The sequence below is a fragment of the Actinia tenebrosa genome, unplaced genomic scaffold (genome assembly GCF_029948245.1).
Source record: "Actinia tenebrosa isolate PJP-AT-01 unplaced genomic scaffold, QUT_ActTen_1.0 PGA_scaffold4__44_contigs__length_22323623, whole genome shotgun sequence".
NCBI lineage: Eukaryota > Metazoa > Cnidaria > Anthozoa > Actiniaria > Actiniidae > Actinia > Actinia tenebrosa.
Genome location: NW_028292581.1, coordinates 9,506,120 through 9,523,697, shown reverse-complemented (window position 1 = coordinate 9,523,697; position 17,578 = coordinate 9,506,120). Strand labels below are relative to the sequence as shown.

Genomic DNA, 17,578 nt, shown 5'->3' with positions numbered 1-17,578 from the left:
CAATGAAAAGAATTTAAGCTACCTTAGCATTTTGATACAACAGGCTTCAGACTGCAAATAATAACTAAGTAAATAGATCAATCAACAAACAAACAAACAAACAGACGAAAGAACGAACTGAGGCCCCAGGGAGGCTAAAATAAATGATATCGGCGTATCAGTGACGGATCCAGGGGTGTTGCCAGACCCCCTTTGTGAAACCGTCATGTTTCAGTTGAATATTGAGAGCACTGAGGACCACTGAGAAATGATGGAGCGATTATACTGTCACTTTGTGTTGCTGCGGCGCTCGCTAAGACTTATGGGTAAATTCCTTCCCTTGTGCTTAAAAACGACAAAGTCATACTCCCTATGGAACTCCCTTGGCCGTCCGTTTTCAACCAGTACTGATCAATTTTGACGGCCAGCTTTTTTTTTCATCCTGAGTGCGCCACATAAAATATGTCAGGATATACGCATTCCATAGGTTTTATTTAGACCGAAAAGTTTTTTTAAAAGACTGCTGTTTCACATCCTTTTCTATCTGCTTTTTGCGTACCTGTATATTTCTCAGAAAGACAGACTTGGGCTGCCTGTGATTTGCATTTGTTTTTATAGGTATTTAGAGTGGGCTTCCTGTGGATGTTCCTGTGACCAAGTGCGTCAATCACGTGCTAATTAACCTTTAATACCTGCGTAGCCAAAAGATATCGGAAGAAAATGGCGAGCCTGTCATCTTATTCTTTATTCTTGTTTTTAGCGTTTTCTGCTTGTATTTTTATTTCAAATGGTAAACTTCACGCGTCTTGCAAAATTCAGTGGTAAGTGTAGCTTGTAAATATTGCATTTGTTGGAATCTTGAATCTTTGTCAGTTTCATTACGTAACTGAAGTTCTTGATAGTTCCAAAGTACCAATTTTTGTGCGTTTTTTTTGTCGATGTAAAAAAATCTTCAATGAATTTTTTGTTTAGGGAATGGAAAGTTAACTGTACTACTGTCAACGAGATGATAATCTCGCAGATCAAGGGATGGAATGGTCCAGAGGGATGTGCTAAAGGTGGTGAAAAGTGCCTGTACACTGTAAGTAGATATCTCTGCCTGACGGCCGTTTTAGCAAATCTTATCTCAATCCAGTTTAACGAACTGCATGGAAGGGAAATCAGTGAGTTTAGGTTCTACCTTTGGAAGGAAAATTCCCTCTGTAAAGATGCGATGCAAGGACCAAGGAGGGGCAGGTCCTGGCCAGTTACTTTGGGGTGGAGGTGCACACTATATAATAATGAGGCCAGTCAGTCACTTTGACATTTTGATATGAATATTAACTGCAAAGTTGATATTGAAATTCTTACTCACTCTTGCTTCTGTTTACATATTTTTTGTTTGTTATCTGTATGTAACAGTTAGTAGAGTCAAGTCCCACCCTAACAAAAGCCATCCATGAAACTCCAGTCAAGCATTATAAGGATGATTTAACTTTCAACTTCACCAAGACAGGAGGAGGATGCTCTGTTGGGGTATGGATTTTAATTAAGTAATTATTGAATAAATTATAACCTTGTGCTGACCGTAAAAATACCACACCTGGTATTACTCGTTGGAGTATGTTAGTTAACTTCTTAAAATACCTACTGTTAGTTGTCCTGTGATCTCTGAGATTATACTATGCTAGGCTCACTGATAACAACTATAGCAGCTCTAAGTTGGAACCATCATGTGGGTGTGTTGAATGCAACAACAAGAAAACTGTATAAAAAGTTTGCATCTGTAGATGGACGTTTGTCCTTTGTTGGAGTACAGTTATACTGGCCTTAGTATTTATCTCTGTTTTGCAAGGTCAAGGTCCGTTTCATGTTTCTACAACCTAACCCACTCAAGACATCTGCCTTTAGTAAATTAATTTGCAATGGTCCAAGGTGCATTTTGATCATGAGCTATGAATGTTCCTGCACTCAACAGGAGCTTATTTCCCATGCAAAAATGACTGTCAAGTTGTGGGTATATTTTTCACTTGCAAGCGGGGTGACTAGTAATGCATTTAGCCCATCATGAATTTGGCTGATGGACGGCAAAGTGCCAGATGTCTGGAGTCAGGTTGCAGGAACATGGAATAGACTGTAATAATTGGGGTATTGCACATTGACTTGCCACCACATTAATGTATATTTGGTAACTTTTTCTTTTGAAATAAGGACCACAATTATATCATACCTTGCTATTTTCTATATCAAGTGTCAACTCAGAATGCAGTCAAATATAAAAGGTGCCAACATCTGATTATTTTTGATTGACGGAAGCAAAAAATTAACCAATTTCCAGCATGCAGCTCACAACTACTGAGTTGCATAATATTTAAAGCTGAAGTAAGGTGCTAGCCTATAATATAATACCAAATACTATATTTTATGTTTCTGACTACTGTTTCTGTGATAGGGATATTCTACATCTGAGGTTTGGTATGCAGTCCTTGATTATGGAACCAACTATTGTAACCTGCACAATTTAATAACAGGTACATATATATCCTTGGATTTTCATTTCTTAGTTCCATTTCATTTTGCATTGGCCAGCAGTTAAAGATCTAGTCTTAAAGTTACAAGTACATTTATCTGGCTAAAACTTGTTTTGTTTAAACCTACAAATGGTCTATCATGAACCCTGCGCTCTGATTACAATAACTGAGCTACCCACACTTAGGTAGCAAAAAGTAGTGGTTTTGAAAACCAAAACAACGATAAATTAATTATTTCAACCTAATTTCAACATATTCTTGGGGTTTTTTCTCGTGATTTTTGACTTTTTAGTAGGTTTTAATACTAAAACAATTAGTCCTCTTGTCCTTATGACATACAAGTGAATAGTTCATTCATCCTTTGGCTTCCTGGGCTGTTGACTTGGGTGTAATAATTGTTAATTAGAAGCATGGTATTAATTTAGTTGAGTCACTCAAGAGTCAGATACTATTTTTAAAATAATATGGTTTGATGCTAGAATGAGATACCTCTCCTTGATCTGCTTTTCTGTTACTATGGCAATCATATGGAATGATCAATACTTTCTTTTTATAGGCTCAAAACTTGACAAAGCAGAAGGTTACAAAGAAACTACCAGTGACAGTATCTGTACCCAGTACTCATCCAGTAATTGTGAGAAGTATTAAAAGTAATTTGGAAAAGTTTAAAAAGGAAGCAAAACTTATTCATAATCAAGAGACAATATGACAAGTCCCTAATGCAAATTTCAAACTCTCGTATAAGTTCACATTATTAGTTGCATTCATGCATTAATTGTAATTGTTTGATGAATGAAAAGTGTATGATTTTTTCCAAATAAGATGTTTATTTTGCACTGGAGATATTAGTAAGGCTTCGCATAAAAGTACTTTATGCATAACCACATTTTAAGTCGCATCACAGATTATGGAATGGCAAAAAGAAAAAAAAAAGAGACAATCAACAATTACCTAAATTTGTAATAAAAGCTTTTTGTACTGAACCAAAAGTTAAAAAAGATATGCATATATGGTTCATTCGTAATAATCATATAACAATTATAAAATGAACTTTAAAAAACTTTTGATTTTGTTGTCGGTTGTAGATTTTATTATCTTTTACTTTACATAGGTGAGTTTATACAGGTCTGCATTCATTGCCATTTTGACCAGTACGTCCGCAAAGTCAGCCAGCAGCTATTATTACATATCACAGTTATATTTACAGATTCACAAAATAATTTGTAAAATCACCTGGTTTTTTTTTGTTTTTTTTGACAATCATGATTCCCCATAATTTTATATGCAGGTCTGATTGATATAAATAGCAAAATGAGATTTTAGCTAGTTCTTAGGAAAATTGCTTCCCCTTTTGCAATATTATTTCTTCTCATTCTTTGGTTTGTAACTTGATGGGCCTTTTCCTTGCTTTTCCTTGTCATCTTTTAACTCATCAATAAATTTATCTGTGTCCTTAAAGTTAAAATATAATCATTATTATATGCAAGCATTTGCCCATACAGGTGCTATAAGAGGAAAACAAGTGCTACATTAACAGCTAGGGAAGCCATTGTTGCACTGCATGAGCTTTTCTGAGGGTTTCTCTAGCTTAACTTCCTCTGCAAAATCAACTCCTAAATTCCTATTGGAATTTAATGGATGAATAGCCACTCTGGAGATGTCACTGTTAAGTCCCATTTCCAATTTATAAATACATAGCTGGCCATATAAGGCTATATCTAGTCTGGGTTGATCACTTTCAAATGCCATACCTCTTCAGTTGGAAGGCACTGACCAAATGCCTCAAGCAAAAGATGATCACCTTCTACAGCTGTCTTAAAGTCACTATATGATAGTTTGCCATCATGGTCTCCATCCTGAGTGAAAGAGGTTTAAAGTTTTAGAACAATAAAATAGTTAACCATTGCAGATAGACATATGAGCTTTTCAACAACTGCAATTGACGATAACTGACAGTGGCTGCAATTAATAATTACAATAATTAATTATTGCTTACCATCGTTTGCATTGCTACGCGGCCACCCCAGACAAAAATCACGATGTGCACTTTGCAATAGACTGCTGTCAATCAAACAAGTTGATGTCATTTACACGCGTTTGGATCGGCCTGGATAGGCCCGGTGAGTGTGGCTCATAATACTTATAAACAATCGACCGAAGTTTTGGGGCCTTTTGAATCATGCGTGTAAATGGCGTCAAGGTGTTTGATTGACGGCAGTCTATTGCAAAGTGCACATCACAATTTTTGTCTGGGGTGGCCGCATAGCAATGCAAACGCCGGTAATTGATGGCTCAACCAGGTATTGATGTTTATGCTCGGCTGCTGGGATATACGCCAGGCCTATTCTCAGACTGATAATTTTATTGGCAAATGAACACATAGGGTATAGCTATATCTTAACTTACCATGGTTTTAATAATGATTTCACCTAGTTCACGGATCCCCTCATCAGGATCTTCTTCTGTTGGTTGCTGAAAAAGTTTGAACAAGTTTTTGAGTTTCAGAAGGGGGCTAAATTCATAGTACGAAATTGTCGTTTTGTCAAGAAGACATTCCCAAATTGTCAACACTTCTCATTCTTGGGCTTCTTTTATACTGGACACAGTTTATACTTAATCCAATAAAAAAAAACAACCAAAGACGCCAAGTTCAATGAGAGAATTGAAAGCTAATTCCAAAGAAATATTACAATAGGTTTGCACAACATTTGAGCTGTTAAACTTTTTTTATTATTGAACGTGCATTTACCTTGATAATGGTATTTTTTAAAAGCTGCATGATTTCCTCTTTTGATATATAATTATCACCATTTAAATCATAAACCTCAAAACAAACTGGAAAGTAAAAATAAATATGAATTGCATTACTACACAAGAAAATGTAAACAAACAAATTTAAATACAATTTTTCACGATAATTAAAAGTGGTCTTCAACTACATATTGTAGTTCCAGAAAAATCCATACCCACCATGGAGAGAATTTGTAAAAGGACCCCACTAGCTACCCCCAGGGACTTTCAATTTTCTTTATACAAAGTCTAATTTTGGTCTTTTCTAACCTCGCCTCCAGAATTTCCAATTTCCTTAGTAGGTGGGATATGGATAGTTTCCAGAACCACCCATTACATATTTATGAGGACCTTGTTTTAATGAACTCATCAAGACTTACATTTTGTTTTTTCTTCCAAAGTTCCCCTTAAAAATACAGAAAGCCCAACAATCCAGTCTTCCATTTTGATAAAACTATCTGTATCTTTGTCAAATGCTCTGTAAACTGAACACAGATATTGCGATCATATTTACATGTAAGGTTAGAGATAATGATATGGCTTGGTACTGAAAAAAAGCATTACATATTGCACCATTTAAAGTCATGTGTAAAGGCCTTATAAGAACATGCGTAATAGGTAAATTGCAAGCCTTGTATGAAACGACTGAAGAAGAGGGCCAATGGGCCTTTCACAACTTCAAGTCATGTAAAAAATGAGCCAGCTCAACTAGAAACCTTGGACTAGCTGGTGGGCCTGGTGGGGGGAGGGGGTTGGATTGTTTTATGACTGGATAAGGAAGTCTCTGTTAGCAGATGACTAGACTAGACTGTGAGCTGTCCCACTTTTCCCTCCAAACTTAGTAAAGGTGATTGTTTTAAGATTCCCGGTGGATGTACATTTCATTCATAGTGGTTAAGGGGTATTGGCAGGGTTTGCAGTGTGGCAGCTTTGTTGTTGTGTTGTTGTGTTGTTGTTTGGTTAAGCATCCGTAAAAATTTTCCCCCTCCCCCTCACCTCTAAACTTCGGAGGAGTAAGGTTGTGATATGGTAAGTATCTCCACCTCTTAAGGTGTGATGGGTGCAAGGTGGACTGTGGCCTGGTTGCCATGGTCACCTCTGCAAAGGGAAACGTTAGGTGTGAACACCCAATGCAGCCTGGCACTCAGCAGCAGGCCAAACTTATCACCATGATGAGTTTTGACTGAGTCTGGTGGGAAAAGTGAGATCGCTCGCAGTCCAACGGATGGCTGGGCTTATAATTTGGAGGGGTTATGACCAGAAGGGCTTATAACCAGAATTCTAAGGCACTACTTGTATATGGCAAAGTACATTCATAGCATGACACTGATCTGATGTGACATTGCTGCAACCCTAGGGCAGCTAACTCTCATAATCATGCTTCCATATTTGTAACATTCAATAAATATCGCCACCTATTAAAAGCACTTCAAGGACCTTTGAGAGCTAGGATGCATGGGCTCCTGGAACTTAAGTCTCTTCCATTCCCTTATAGCTTACAATACTCTGTAAAGGGTTGCTCGCATTTAATAGAATTAAGGGGACAGCAAATAATGACACAGTGATTTACAAAAAAAGGGGGTTACCTCTGTCCATCAGCATATCGTCGGTCATGCTAAATCTAGTTCGAAGGATTTCCCTGAAGCTTGTTCGATCCATTTTGTCTTTGGGTTTTACTTCTTCAGAAAACATCGACAGCAAATTCAACACTTCTTGTTTGCAAACTGAATATGACAATCAACATGATTCGATTGAGCACAGGTTGAACTTCCAGAAAAAACATTTGATCTCCATAAAAATTCTAAATCTAAATTCTTGGTTCTGATACTCACAGTGTGTTTTTTTGAATAGAGAATCAGCTAACTTCTCTTGACTCTTTCTAGCGACAATACTCGCCATTTTAGCGTAGAGTATTCGGATATTTATTCGACTCGATTGTTGTTTTCTGTTCGCTTCATTCGATGGTTGCCATGTGCAACCAACAATCTGTGACGTCACTCAGCCTAACCAGGACTTCTCGGCAACTGTACACAGGAGTTCCAGGCCGATTTTAAAATCATCCAGTTTTCTTTTCTTTCTTTTTTTTCTTCGCCTTCCTTATCTCCCTCTTTTATATTTTCGATTTTTCTAAAGCAATACAGATAATAAAAAAATATAACAACCGACATTCTAAAAAAAAAAATAATAATTTTTTCACGTCATATTTTGTTTAACTTTACATTATTCATGTACTCCTTCGCTTTAGGAAAAATGCTAAGGATGTTATGAATTTGATTTTAACAGATTTTAACATCTATATGAATTATTTCTCATATGATAATGATTTTTCTATTAATTGGTGACCCTGTGACTTGAATTCCGAGAGAGCCTAAGTTTAGCATCTGTCACACCAAGATGGCGGATGCATCGGCTGCTGAGAAAAACGTGGAGGAAGCTCAATCAATCGACAATAACTCCCCCCAAAAAGGCAATTATCCCAACATCAACGGCCGGCTAAAACCTCCAAGTGAAAATGAACAACCTGCTGGTAAATCAGTGAGCGCTAAGAAGAAGAAGAAGAAAAAGAAGGGTAAAAAGGAATGCTGTGAACATGAGCATGATCATCATCATGGACACGATGAACACGACGGCTGTTCTGGCCACGACCATGAACACGACCTTGCAGCCTCACAGAAACCTAGTGCAAGCCAGATAAAGAATATACAGAAACTTCTAGATTCGATGAAAATAACGGAAGCTAAGCCGCCAAAGACTACAGAGGAGGCGAAGAAAAAAAAGTATAAATTCTGGGACACTCAGCCAGTACCTAAACTTGGTGAGCGGGGACTTTAATTTACTATCTTTTAATCGTTAGTAGTTTAAAAATTATCGTTTTTTGATTGTAACTAAGAATTTAGTGGGTTTTTTTTTTTCATTTCAGGGAGTAATTTTTCTTTCCCATTTTGCACGTTAATGAGCTGCCATACAAAAATGCACTCAACTCTTTGTGTCACAATAAAGTCATCGAGTTTGAAAAAAATTAACAATATTAAATATAGCTTTTCCTTTTTATAATGGCAAAAAGAAAGAAATTAAAGATGCACAAGTTGTACTGTACATATTTTTTTTATAATTGACAATAGAAAGTTATTTTACCTCTTCTCTTTTCACTTCTACGCACTGATTGAGACAACAGTCCAAGCAGGGAAATAGGGCAACACTGCCACCAATCACAGAATATGAAGGTACTAACCAATTGATTTGATTGACGGGAGTGTATTGCCCATTTCCCTGTCACGACTGTTGTCTCGATCATCATGTAGCAATGCAAAGAGTGGTAATAAATTATAATTGAGAAAATAGAGTACCTTTTTTGGCTTACTGTTTGTAAAAGTTTAAAATATTAATAGGGCTCTTTGGTATGAGGGATAAGATTGTAGGTAAACTTACTTTGAAAGTATTGTTTCTTTTTTTTCTTAATTCAGATGAAGAAGTTCGAGAATTTGGACCTATAGAGGAAGATAAGCCAACTTCAGAAATCAGACAAGAATGTTATTCTTTACCAGATGGTTTTGAGTGGGATACTTTAGACATAAGCAACCCGGATGTCGTAAGTTATATTGCTCACTTATTTGTAATTTATAAAAACACACTTTGCTTAAGATTTTTTTTTAAATTTGGCTCTCATCCATCAAAGCTCTGAAGGGGCCTATTGGCTGCATTCATAATATATGGCAGAGGGGGCAGGTGAAATTAAGGGGGGATTGGAAAAAAAATTTACTAGGAAATTGGGGGAGGAGGGAGGGGGCTAGCTATTTTCTAGGGAACTTCGAGGGGGTTCTTTGTCATTTAAAGATTTCACCTGCCCCCCTCCCCCTCTACCATACATTATGAATACAGCCTAAAAATAATGGCTGGTCAGTTGCTAGTCATGATGGTTAGCCAAATCTGTTGTACATAACTCATTTCTGGCTCAACTTTACTGGTCAAAATAATTGGCAAGGCAAATATTTGATAGAACAAGTTCCATATCTGTCTGAAACATGTCTGATAACTGGCTACTATTATTAGCCCTGTCTAGGCGAGCAAATTATGAATTAATTGGCCATTGCTTGTCTGTGATTTGTTTTAGTATTGTTTTGTGCCTATAAGTAGTGCATCAAGCTGAGACTAGCATTTTCTGATGAGTTTTTTAAAGATCGCATATTATTAAATATCTAAGGTTATATGAATTGCTTGATTATATGATTGTGAATTGACGTTTGTTTGTGATTTCTTCTTTTTCATGTAATTGATTTGGTACCTAAGACATATTAGCTGCTCCAAGGTTTAGGGAAAAAATGAGAATTGATTTTGGCTTTACAGGGGGACATTCTACAGTATAAGATGGCATTGATTTCATCCCCTAAAACAGTCCCACAATGCACTGTAATGCCAACTCAACCCATTTGTTTCCTCAACCTTGAAACAGCTATAGTGATTGACCTCCTCTGCTTGGGTGTAATGTTGTCCCATTTCAAAGTACGTTTCATTCCCTTGAGAATACGATTCTTTGTTGGAGTTATATCCATATTCGTGTGTCTTCTCATGTGCAACCGATAAACAAAGAAATGATACTCTAGGGAATGACACATGGTCTGAAATGGGACAACATTACGCCTGAGCAGAGGAGTCTATTAGACCAATACCAGGATATCCTTATGAGCTAACTAGATTACACACAAATTACTGTGTTTGAAAAAATCCAAAAATAGTAGGAGTATATCCTCTCTCTTGGATTTAAAAAATGGTTATATTGCTTATTAATGAAATTATTGCTTATTGACATTTATACTTTCACAGCTTAAAGAGCTTTATACACTACTGAATGAAAATTATGTTGAAGATGATGACAATATGTTCAGATTTGATTATTCTTCTGAGTTCCTTCTTTGGTTAGTAATTGTCATGTGTAAACAAATTTTTAGGGATATACGATCATACAAAAGTTCATAAGAAATCTCCCTTTTCCTTCCACATCTTTTAACCAAAAGGAAGCTTGAGTTTCCTAGTCAAGGGTTAAAGGTTTTATGTGGACCTTTCTTGGAAGAATAGGATCTACAGTAGCATATAGCCCCACTCCTTGTGGGAGGTGGGTGGTATGTGTATTTTAAGCAACTATGCATTCTATTTTAGCAGGTTTCTTGCCTTCAAAAAACTTTTGCATTTTTCTCTGATTATTATTGATCTGTTGCATCTATCAATCTTGCAAGAGTCTGACTGTACAACTTTGTAATCCACAGGGCTCTCAAACCACCTGGATGGAAGCAACAGTGGCACTGTGGTGTAAGAGTTGCCTCAAATAAAAAGTTAGTTGGCTTTATCAGTGCTATTCCAGCTCATGTAAGGATTTATGACAAGTAAGTATTGGGAAAAAATATTTTGAAATTAAAAAAAAAAAAACTCTACACACTGAGTCTAGCTTGCCAATAGACCCATTGGGCTGAGTTCCAAGAGGAATAATTGTTCTGGGGGACAAAACAATGTAATTTTTTTGCACACGAAAAGACCTGTAGCCTTATTTTTTGTCCCCCAGGACAATTCAGTGCAAGGAGTCCATTAATCTGGAGACTACTGCCAAACCATCTATCAATCCCTATTGAGTAAAGAAAGGAAATATATTATCAGTGCACGACATGTTTCCCATATCTAAAAAGTAGTAGAGAGAGACGTAAAAGTAGAGGGAGACGTAGTGGTAGTACACTTACAGTACCTCTCACATCTAACCTCTGGGGTCTAGGCTTTGATTTCTGGAGGAAGCATCACATATAAGTAGAGTTTGTTAGGTCTCTCCCTTGATTTAAGTTTTTTTCTCTGGGTTCCTCAAATTTCAATCCTGTCTGCAAGTTAGCTGGCATACCCTGACTATTTTGATCAAAAATGTGAAGTTTGTTTTTAACCATTAGGCGTCCATAACACTGCTCATTTGGGAAGCTTTAAATGCAATGTAAGTCTAACTAGTTGTGTTTTAACTGTTCCAGAACTATGTTGATGGTTGAGATAAATTTTCTGTGTGTGCACAAGAAGTTACGCTCAAAACGCGTCGCACCAGTACTGATCCGTGAGATAACAAGGCGGGTGAACATTGAGGGAATCTTCCAAGCAGTCTATACTGCTGGTGTAGTACTGCCTAAGCCTGTTGCATGCTGCAGGTGAGTTTTTAATTACTTTTACTCAGAGCTCCAATAAATCTTTTTATAATTTGGAGTAGGGGGCATGATTAACTGGATTAAAACTTTGCTTGGCTTGGTTCATGGCATGAATTACGCGCATTTGATCATATTATACATGCTAATTTGCATGATAAATTATTGGATGAAGGCCAACATGAAAGTGTGCAAATAAGTAATCGGTGGTCATACGTTTGGGCATTAAGCTGTAACCATTGTCCAAGAGTATGGACATTAAAAATATGATTATGTAATCAATGTTGAATTCTGGTCACTAAACTGAAGTTCATAACAAAACATCTTTTTAAGCACATTCAAAATACATCATGTACATTTTTGTGAGTTATGATAAATACAAAGTAAATCTTTTTTCTTCTGGATTTAGGTATTGGCACAGGTCTTTGAATCCCAAGAAGTTGATTGACGTGAAGTTTTCCCACCTAAGTAGGAATATGACCATGCAGAGAACATTGAAACTGTATCGACTCCCTGAGGTAAGACTCTTGATCATTTTACATCATTTTGTACAGTGACTGTCAAATACTGCATAATACCAACACCCCTCTATTAAAGGCACAGATTTTTTTGTTAAACAGAGCTGTGACAGGGTCGTTAATATATATATTTTTTAGAAACCAGAAACAAGTGGTATAAAGCTGTTAAGTGAGGATACAATGTTGGGTGCCTTCAAAGTTGTATCCAAGGTTTGTATTATAAATTTAAGTACATTGAGTTAATATAAATTTAATTACTATATTATATTTACATTTAATTATTATATTATTATAGTTATTATAAATTTAAATGCATTGAGTTAATTTATATAAAGATAATTTCAAGGATTCCCTGCAACAAGTATCAAAGTAGTTTTTTTCCTTTAAACATTATTTTGCTATTTTTTCAGTACCTCAAAAAGTTTGACCTTGCTCCAGAATTCACAGAGGTAAATTTACCTTATTTCTTGTTTTGCTCCTTTTTTGCTATTAATTATTAAATAATTAATCAAAATTCAATTACTATGATAGTGACCAAAAACTCACTTGAACCCACTCCCACCATAACATCAGTCACTTTACCAACAACCCCCTCACATCTAAGCACCAAGCCACTGATACCTTACCATCAATCCACTGATATGATACCTTACAATCTTTTACTTTACCATCAATCTACTGACACATCACTGTCATCCCACTGACACCTTACCATAAACCTACTACCAACACCTTACCATAAACCCACTGATGGCATGTGAGTTGCAGATCCTACTCATATCCATGATTTTTTAAATCTATAATGACATAAATAATATGCCAACAACCTACTGACACTTTGCCACCAACCCACTGACACCTTATTGTCATCCCACTGAAACGTCACTATTCGTAACTACTACTATATGTAACTACTTCACCTACTGTAACGTACTGCCATTATCCATGACATTGCTATCAACCCACTAAAATGGCACTTTATCCTCACCACTGACATCCTACCACTGCCACCAATTACCTGCTCACACCCACTGTCATCACCTTACCAACAAGCAGCTCACACATCCATTAATGCCCTGCCACCACCTGCCTTCAACCTGACCACACGTACCTTCATACCACTATCATCACCTTACCAACAAGCAGCTTGCATCAATGCCCTGCCACCCTACCACCACCTGCCTTCAACCTGGTCACACATACCATCTACCCACTGTCATCACCTTACTAACAAGCAGCTTCCATCAATGCCCTGGCACCCTACCACCACCTGCCTTCGACCAGATTACACGTACCATCTACCCACTGACATAAATTTTTTTGTCCATTAATATATGTGATCTTTTTTTCTTGATAACAGGAGGAGTTTAGACATTGGTTTACCCCAAGGCCAGGCATCATTGATAGTTATTCTGTGCAGGTATTCGAATTTGTATTAAGTGAAGAAAACATTACAGTTATTCTGATATATTATTATCTTCGTCTCTGAGCAGCTTTTATTTCTTCCTAATGAGAGTTGACTGTATTTCCAAGGTATTTTGCAAAGTGATATGATAAACCTATAGAAATCTATGCCTATTTTTTGTTTTCTTACCATTTGTTTTTTTTTTTCCGTGTTCTAAATTTCAGGATGATGATGATACTGTAACAGGTTTTATCAGTTTCTACACTCTTCCATCAACAGTGATGCACCACCCTGTTCACAAACAGCTCAAAGCTGCTTATTCTTTTTATAATGTTTCTACAAGCGTTCCTCTAGTTCAGCTCATGCAAGATGCACTGATTTTAGCTAAAAAGGTATGGATAATGTTATTTTTTTATGATGGCTAGTTTCTTCTGCCTATGATAATTTGTCAAAAGCTCTTGAGTTCTCTGTTTTTAGAGTTGGAAATTTCTCAATCAGTGGCTGATATGGAAATTCCACATTTATTTTCACAAGGGAACCGATATCACACGAATTGCACATTTGGTATTTTGTGAATTGTTTTACACCAGTAACACAAGGCTCTACTATCTTTCCCTGGCCTTTCGCCTCTATAGACCACCTTTCACCCCTATAATAATAATATTTATTTATATATTGCAAATTCAACATAGCATTTTCAATTGCGTTTCAAAAATTCCAAATATATACACTGCACTAATTCAGTGGCTGTGTGCAGTTATGCGTATGCAGCTACACACATGACATGTAGTTTCTTGCACTTTTGTGCTTCAAAACTGCACACAGCACAGCAAGCAACTTTTTTTACTTTTATAACATACAAACTACAATAACCTTCATTTTTGATAGAAATGAAGCAGCTAAAAGTGCACGCGGTGCTGTGTGCTCTCATAAAGCAATCACTCCCAATCAATCAAAACGCGAGATTTCTAACAGTTATTTTATAAACATATTTATATCCTTCACTGCACATGAAAACTATTGTATTCATGCAAAGTGCCCCTCAAATTTGATGGGAATGAGTCAAATCAAAAATGACGCCTTATAGGTTGTTAGGAACCAGTGCATTGAATGCTACTTTGTAAAACAAAGATGATGTATTGACCGGTTTTAGCAATTCCAAGAGCCGTTCAACTCAGATCACAAAACTATAAATTTCAGTTCTCATGGGAGAAAGGCTCAGTTCAAACGTCGAACTTCACATGAGCCGAACCTAATTACATTGAAGAAGACTGCCTTGTTATCCATTGTTTCAAATAGGTTCGGTTCACGTGAAGTTTGGCGTTTGACCTTAGCCTTAGATTGTATTATTTTGTCCTCACTGAATCGAGCTGTATTGGAAATATCCAGTGTGGGGCTATTAACCAATGCAAACATGAAGTAAACGCTAAAAAGTCACCAAGCAAGATAAAGAAACTTGCTAGCAAGTCTAATATTTTGTAAGTAATTCTCAAATCCTTCATCTTAGGCTGGCTTTGACGTTTACAATGCTTTGGATTTGATGGACAACAAGGAGTTCCTTGAGAAGCTCAAATTTGGCATTGGGGATGGCAATCTGCAGTACTATCTCTATAACTGGAAGTGCCCTACCATTAAACCAGACAAGGCATGATGACCCCCCTCCCCTCTCCCTCACTCATCCTTTCCCCTTTCTTTGTCTTTCTGCCTTGGAAGTGATATGACTCATAAATGTTACTTTTATCTTCTTTTTGTAGACTGGTCTAGTCCTTCAATAAGACTTCACTGAAGACTATAAGAACAAGTGACCTTACACCATCAAAAGCAATGTTATTTTTGATTATAATGAGACAGAAACATCTGAGACAATGACTGTATGTTAGATTTGAAGATGACTTAAAATGCTTAAACATAATAAAGGAAGGATTTGAAGAAATCAAAAAAAAAGGCATTAAAATCATAATTTTTGAGTAATTAGAGTCAATAAGCAGCTTTAAACATGCTGATCTGTCGTCTAAGGTATATGTAACTTCAAGACCAATCTTATCAGACATATAAGGTATAACCACATTGACATTTTCCCATCTAAAAACACTAAGATCAAAGTACTATGTTTGAATGTAAAGACTGAAAATTAAGATCTTCATATGTTTCATTTTAACTATTCAAAGAGCTAAAGGTGGCTTACCTGAAGGTATATGCTATCAGTGACATTAAAGTTGGTAATATTTGTGTTTTGTCCAATTTGTGGTGTAGTTATCTTTAAAAAGATTTTCATTTTCTGGCTTATGGATGAACATAAATACTAGTTATTCAATGCTTTCTCGTGGCATGTAATAGAATGTCCCACTTGTCACTTGTATTTTCTTTGTAAAGGCTCGTGTATGTACTAGAAAATACTAGTGACTCTTGGGATATTCCATAGTGAGCTGACAACTTTGTGAAACTAATTTATACCACGCAACATTGCAGTGATTAGGCAAAGATCCCACTGGCTAGTTTCTTCTCTGCGGTGTGTGTGGCAATTTTGTTATAGCTTCGCATCTCGCTCGACGCTTCGCGGCTCAAAATACGTGGCGGGAAAATACTTGGCCTGGAGAATAATCGTTGAGCCTCTGGGACCAGGGTAAAGAAAAGTGCGTTACAATAGCCCACTTGCGAGATATGCTTCGCTTGTCACGCACAAAGGTTTCAGTATGAGGCTACGTGCTAAACTAAATTAATTCTTACCGCCTGTCACGAATGACATAGCATTTAGCACGTAGCCTCATACTGAAACCTTTGTGCGTGACAAGCGAAGCATATCTAGGAGGTGGACTATTGCCACGACAGGGGACGTTATACTAGATGATGTTTCAAACTTTCAAACCTAATGGTATGGGGTAAATTGGGTAAACAAATCGTTGTGAGGCAAGTTGCAGGAGGGAAGTTCTAAACTATCTCTTGTGGTGTGCCTCAGAGCTCAGTATTAGTTACAATTTTTTTCTTGTTGTACCTTAATGATTTTCATTGCTGTTCGCTTGATTTCTATTTTTACACAGATGGCAGAGGTTGGGGAGGGGGGGGGGGGGGATTATCTTCAATTCTTATATTATTTACCGCTGTACATAATATGAGTAAGCTTAAACCCGCGTTAGATACTGCGAGCTATGCATGTCTTTTAGACCTAACGGTTGTATGACCCCTACGCGAGAGGAAAAAATAAGCGCGGTCTGCCTTAGACCTAACGGTTCCAGTTGCTTTGCGTACTATGTTTGAGAAATTTTCTTATATATCCTTTGATGTTTGGCCGCCGCCATCTTTCAACAGGATTAAGGGAGGGATAATTATGCCCTTGGTGCGATGCATCATAACTTTTACGAGCTTAACTTTCTAATGGTTGGCAAGGTTGGCCTTCTTATTGCTGGTTTTCACATGACGTCATCAAAACATCAAAATCTAAACTATAGATCGTATAAAGACATTTCTCAAGTATGTTTTAGAAGTCAGTGTTTTTTTTAATCATTATACAACTTAAGCCTATTACACTTAAGACTTTATACGTACCTTAATTGATAATGATTTGCGCATCCTCAGTTCAATTCCACATCATGAACACCACCTGTTTAAAAACCCCTACTAAGAACTGAACATTGACACGCAGGTAATGACTGAAGAATCATCCCGACTCATCTAGAGGTACGGGACCAGTTAACTTCTTTTTTCTACTGTCTTCAGTAGACATTCTGTCGCATATTATATTCATACCTAATAACTAAGTTTCTACAGAAAGTCAGTCAGATTTACAAAAATCCGGCGTTCGTTGACGCGACGCGCGTAGGTTATTGCTCGTGTTCTTAATTTAGATTAGTCACTCGGTATTTATCGGAATGTTTTGAGATCTTTTACGAACCTATACTAATTTTGTTTCTTTCCAGAATTTACATCTGCTTGCGTTTTGACCTCTTTTGGTGTGCTTGTTCAGTGTTTTGTACTGAAACCAAGGATTTCTTATTTTAATTATGAGATGCCTAGGAGGGCTTGAATCAGAAATCAATCAAAGTAGTCCTGTTGATAAGCTTCGAGTTTTGCACTTTTGCCTCCAAGTTTGTAAGTTCTAAAGTTTCTGGCATTGCTAAAAATCTCAGATACCTATACTGAAAACTACCTGGTAATAGCACGCACTCATAATAATTAACGAAAATAGGCTAAAATATTGCTAATGAGTGCAATGAG

At 36.8% G+C, this 17,578-nt stretch overlaps 3 protein-coding genes across 3 annotated transcripts; 2 read left to right on the top strand and 1 right to left on the bottom strand.

The window, feature by feature from the left end:
• The first annotated feature begins 643 nt into the window (after nt 1-643).
• LOC116296894 (uncharacterized) lies at nt 644-3,556 on the top strand. Its single transcript, XM_031705006.2, has 5 exons — nt 644-800; nt 952-1,060; nt 1,381-1,494; nt 2,411-2,489; nt 3,046-3,556. The coding sequence occupies exons 1-5, from the start codon at nt 700-702 to the stop codon at nt 3,135-3,137; spliced, it is 495 nt and encodes a 164-aa protein (XP_031560866.2). The 5' UTR covers nt 644-699; the 3' UTR covers nt 3,138-3,556.
• On the bottom strand, nt 3,432-7,252 carry LOC116296882 (calaxin). Its single transcript, XM_031704996.2, has 7 exons — nt 7,112-7,252; nt 6,866-7,003; nt 5,660-5,764; nt 5,239-5,324; nt 4,896-4,961; nt 4,241-4,345; nt 3,432-3,941 (listed from the first exon to the last, which is right to left on the bottom strand). Exons 1-7 carry the CDS (start codon nt 7,176-7,178, stop codon nt 3,849-3,851), a joined length of 660 nt encoding a protein of 219 aa, XP_031560856.1. The 5' UTR covers nt 7,179-7,252; the 3' UTR covers nt 3,432-3,848.
• Nucleotides 7,253-7,667: 415 nt separating this feature from the next.
• On the top strand, nt 7,668-15,607 carry LOC116296963 (glycylpeptide N-tetradecanoyltransferase 2). Its single transcript, XM_031705091.1, has 12 exons — nt 7,668-8,094; nt 8,744-8,868; nt 10,101-10,192; nt 10,541-10,657; nt 11,279-11,449; nt 11,853-11,961; nt 12,100-12,171; nt 12,372-12,410; nt 13,322-13,381; nt 13,591-13,758; nt 14,874-15,011; nt 15,121-15,607. The coding sequence occupies exons 1-12, from the start codon at nt 7,674-7,676 to the stop codon at nt 15,139-15,141; spliced, it is 1,533 nt and encodes a 510-aa protein (XP_031560951.1). The 5' UTR covers nt 7,668-7,673; the 3' UTR covers nt 15,142-15,607.
• Nucleotides 15,608-17,578: the final 1,971 nt, after the last annotated feature.

Coding starts and splice junctions, on each gene's coding strand:
- LOC116296882 (XM_031704996.2), bottom strand. CDS start 7,178: ATGGCGAGTATTGTCGCTAGAAAGAGTCAAGAGAAGTTAGCTGATTCT. Junction 5,765..6,865: donor CGATATGCTGATGGACAGAG/GTAACCCCCTTT, acceptor ATCTGTGTTCAG/TTTACAGAGCATTTGACAAA. Junction 4,346..4,895: donor AAATCATTATTAAAACCATG/GTAAGTTAAGAT, acceptor TCTTTCACTCAG/GATGGAGACCATGATGGCAA.
- LOC116296894 (XM_031705006.2), top strand. CDS start 700: ATGGCGAGCCTGTCATCTTATTCTTTATTCTTGTTTTTAGCGTTTTCT. Junction 1,061..1,380: donor GTGAAAAGTGCCTGTACACT/GTAAGTAGATAT, acceptor TGTATGTAACAG/TTAGTAGAGTCAAGTCCCAC. Junction 2,490..3,045: donor CCTGCACAATTTAATAACAG/GTACATATATAT, acceptor TTCTTTTTATAG/GCTCAAAACTTGACAAAGCA.
- LOC116296963 (XM_031705091.1), top strand. CDS start 7,674: ATGGCGGATGCATCGGCTGCTGAGAAAAACGTGGAGGAAGCTCAATCA. Junction 10,658..11,278: donor CATGTAAGGATTTATGACAA/GTAAGTATTGGG, acceptor TAACTGTTCCAG/AACTATGTTGATGGTTGAGA. Junction 12,172..12,371: donor CCTTCAAAGTTGTATCCAAG/GTTTGTATTATA, acceptor CTATTTTTTCAG/TACCTCAAAAAGTTTGACCT.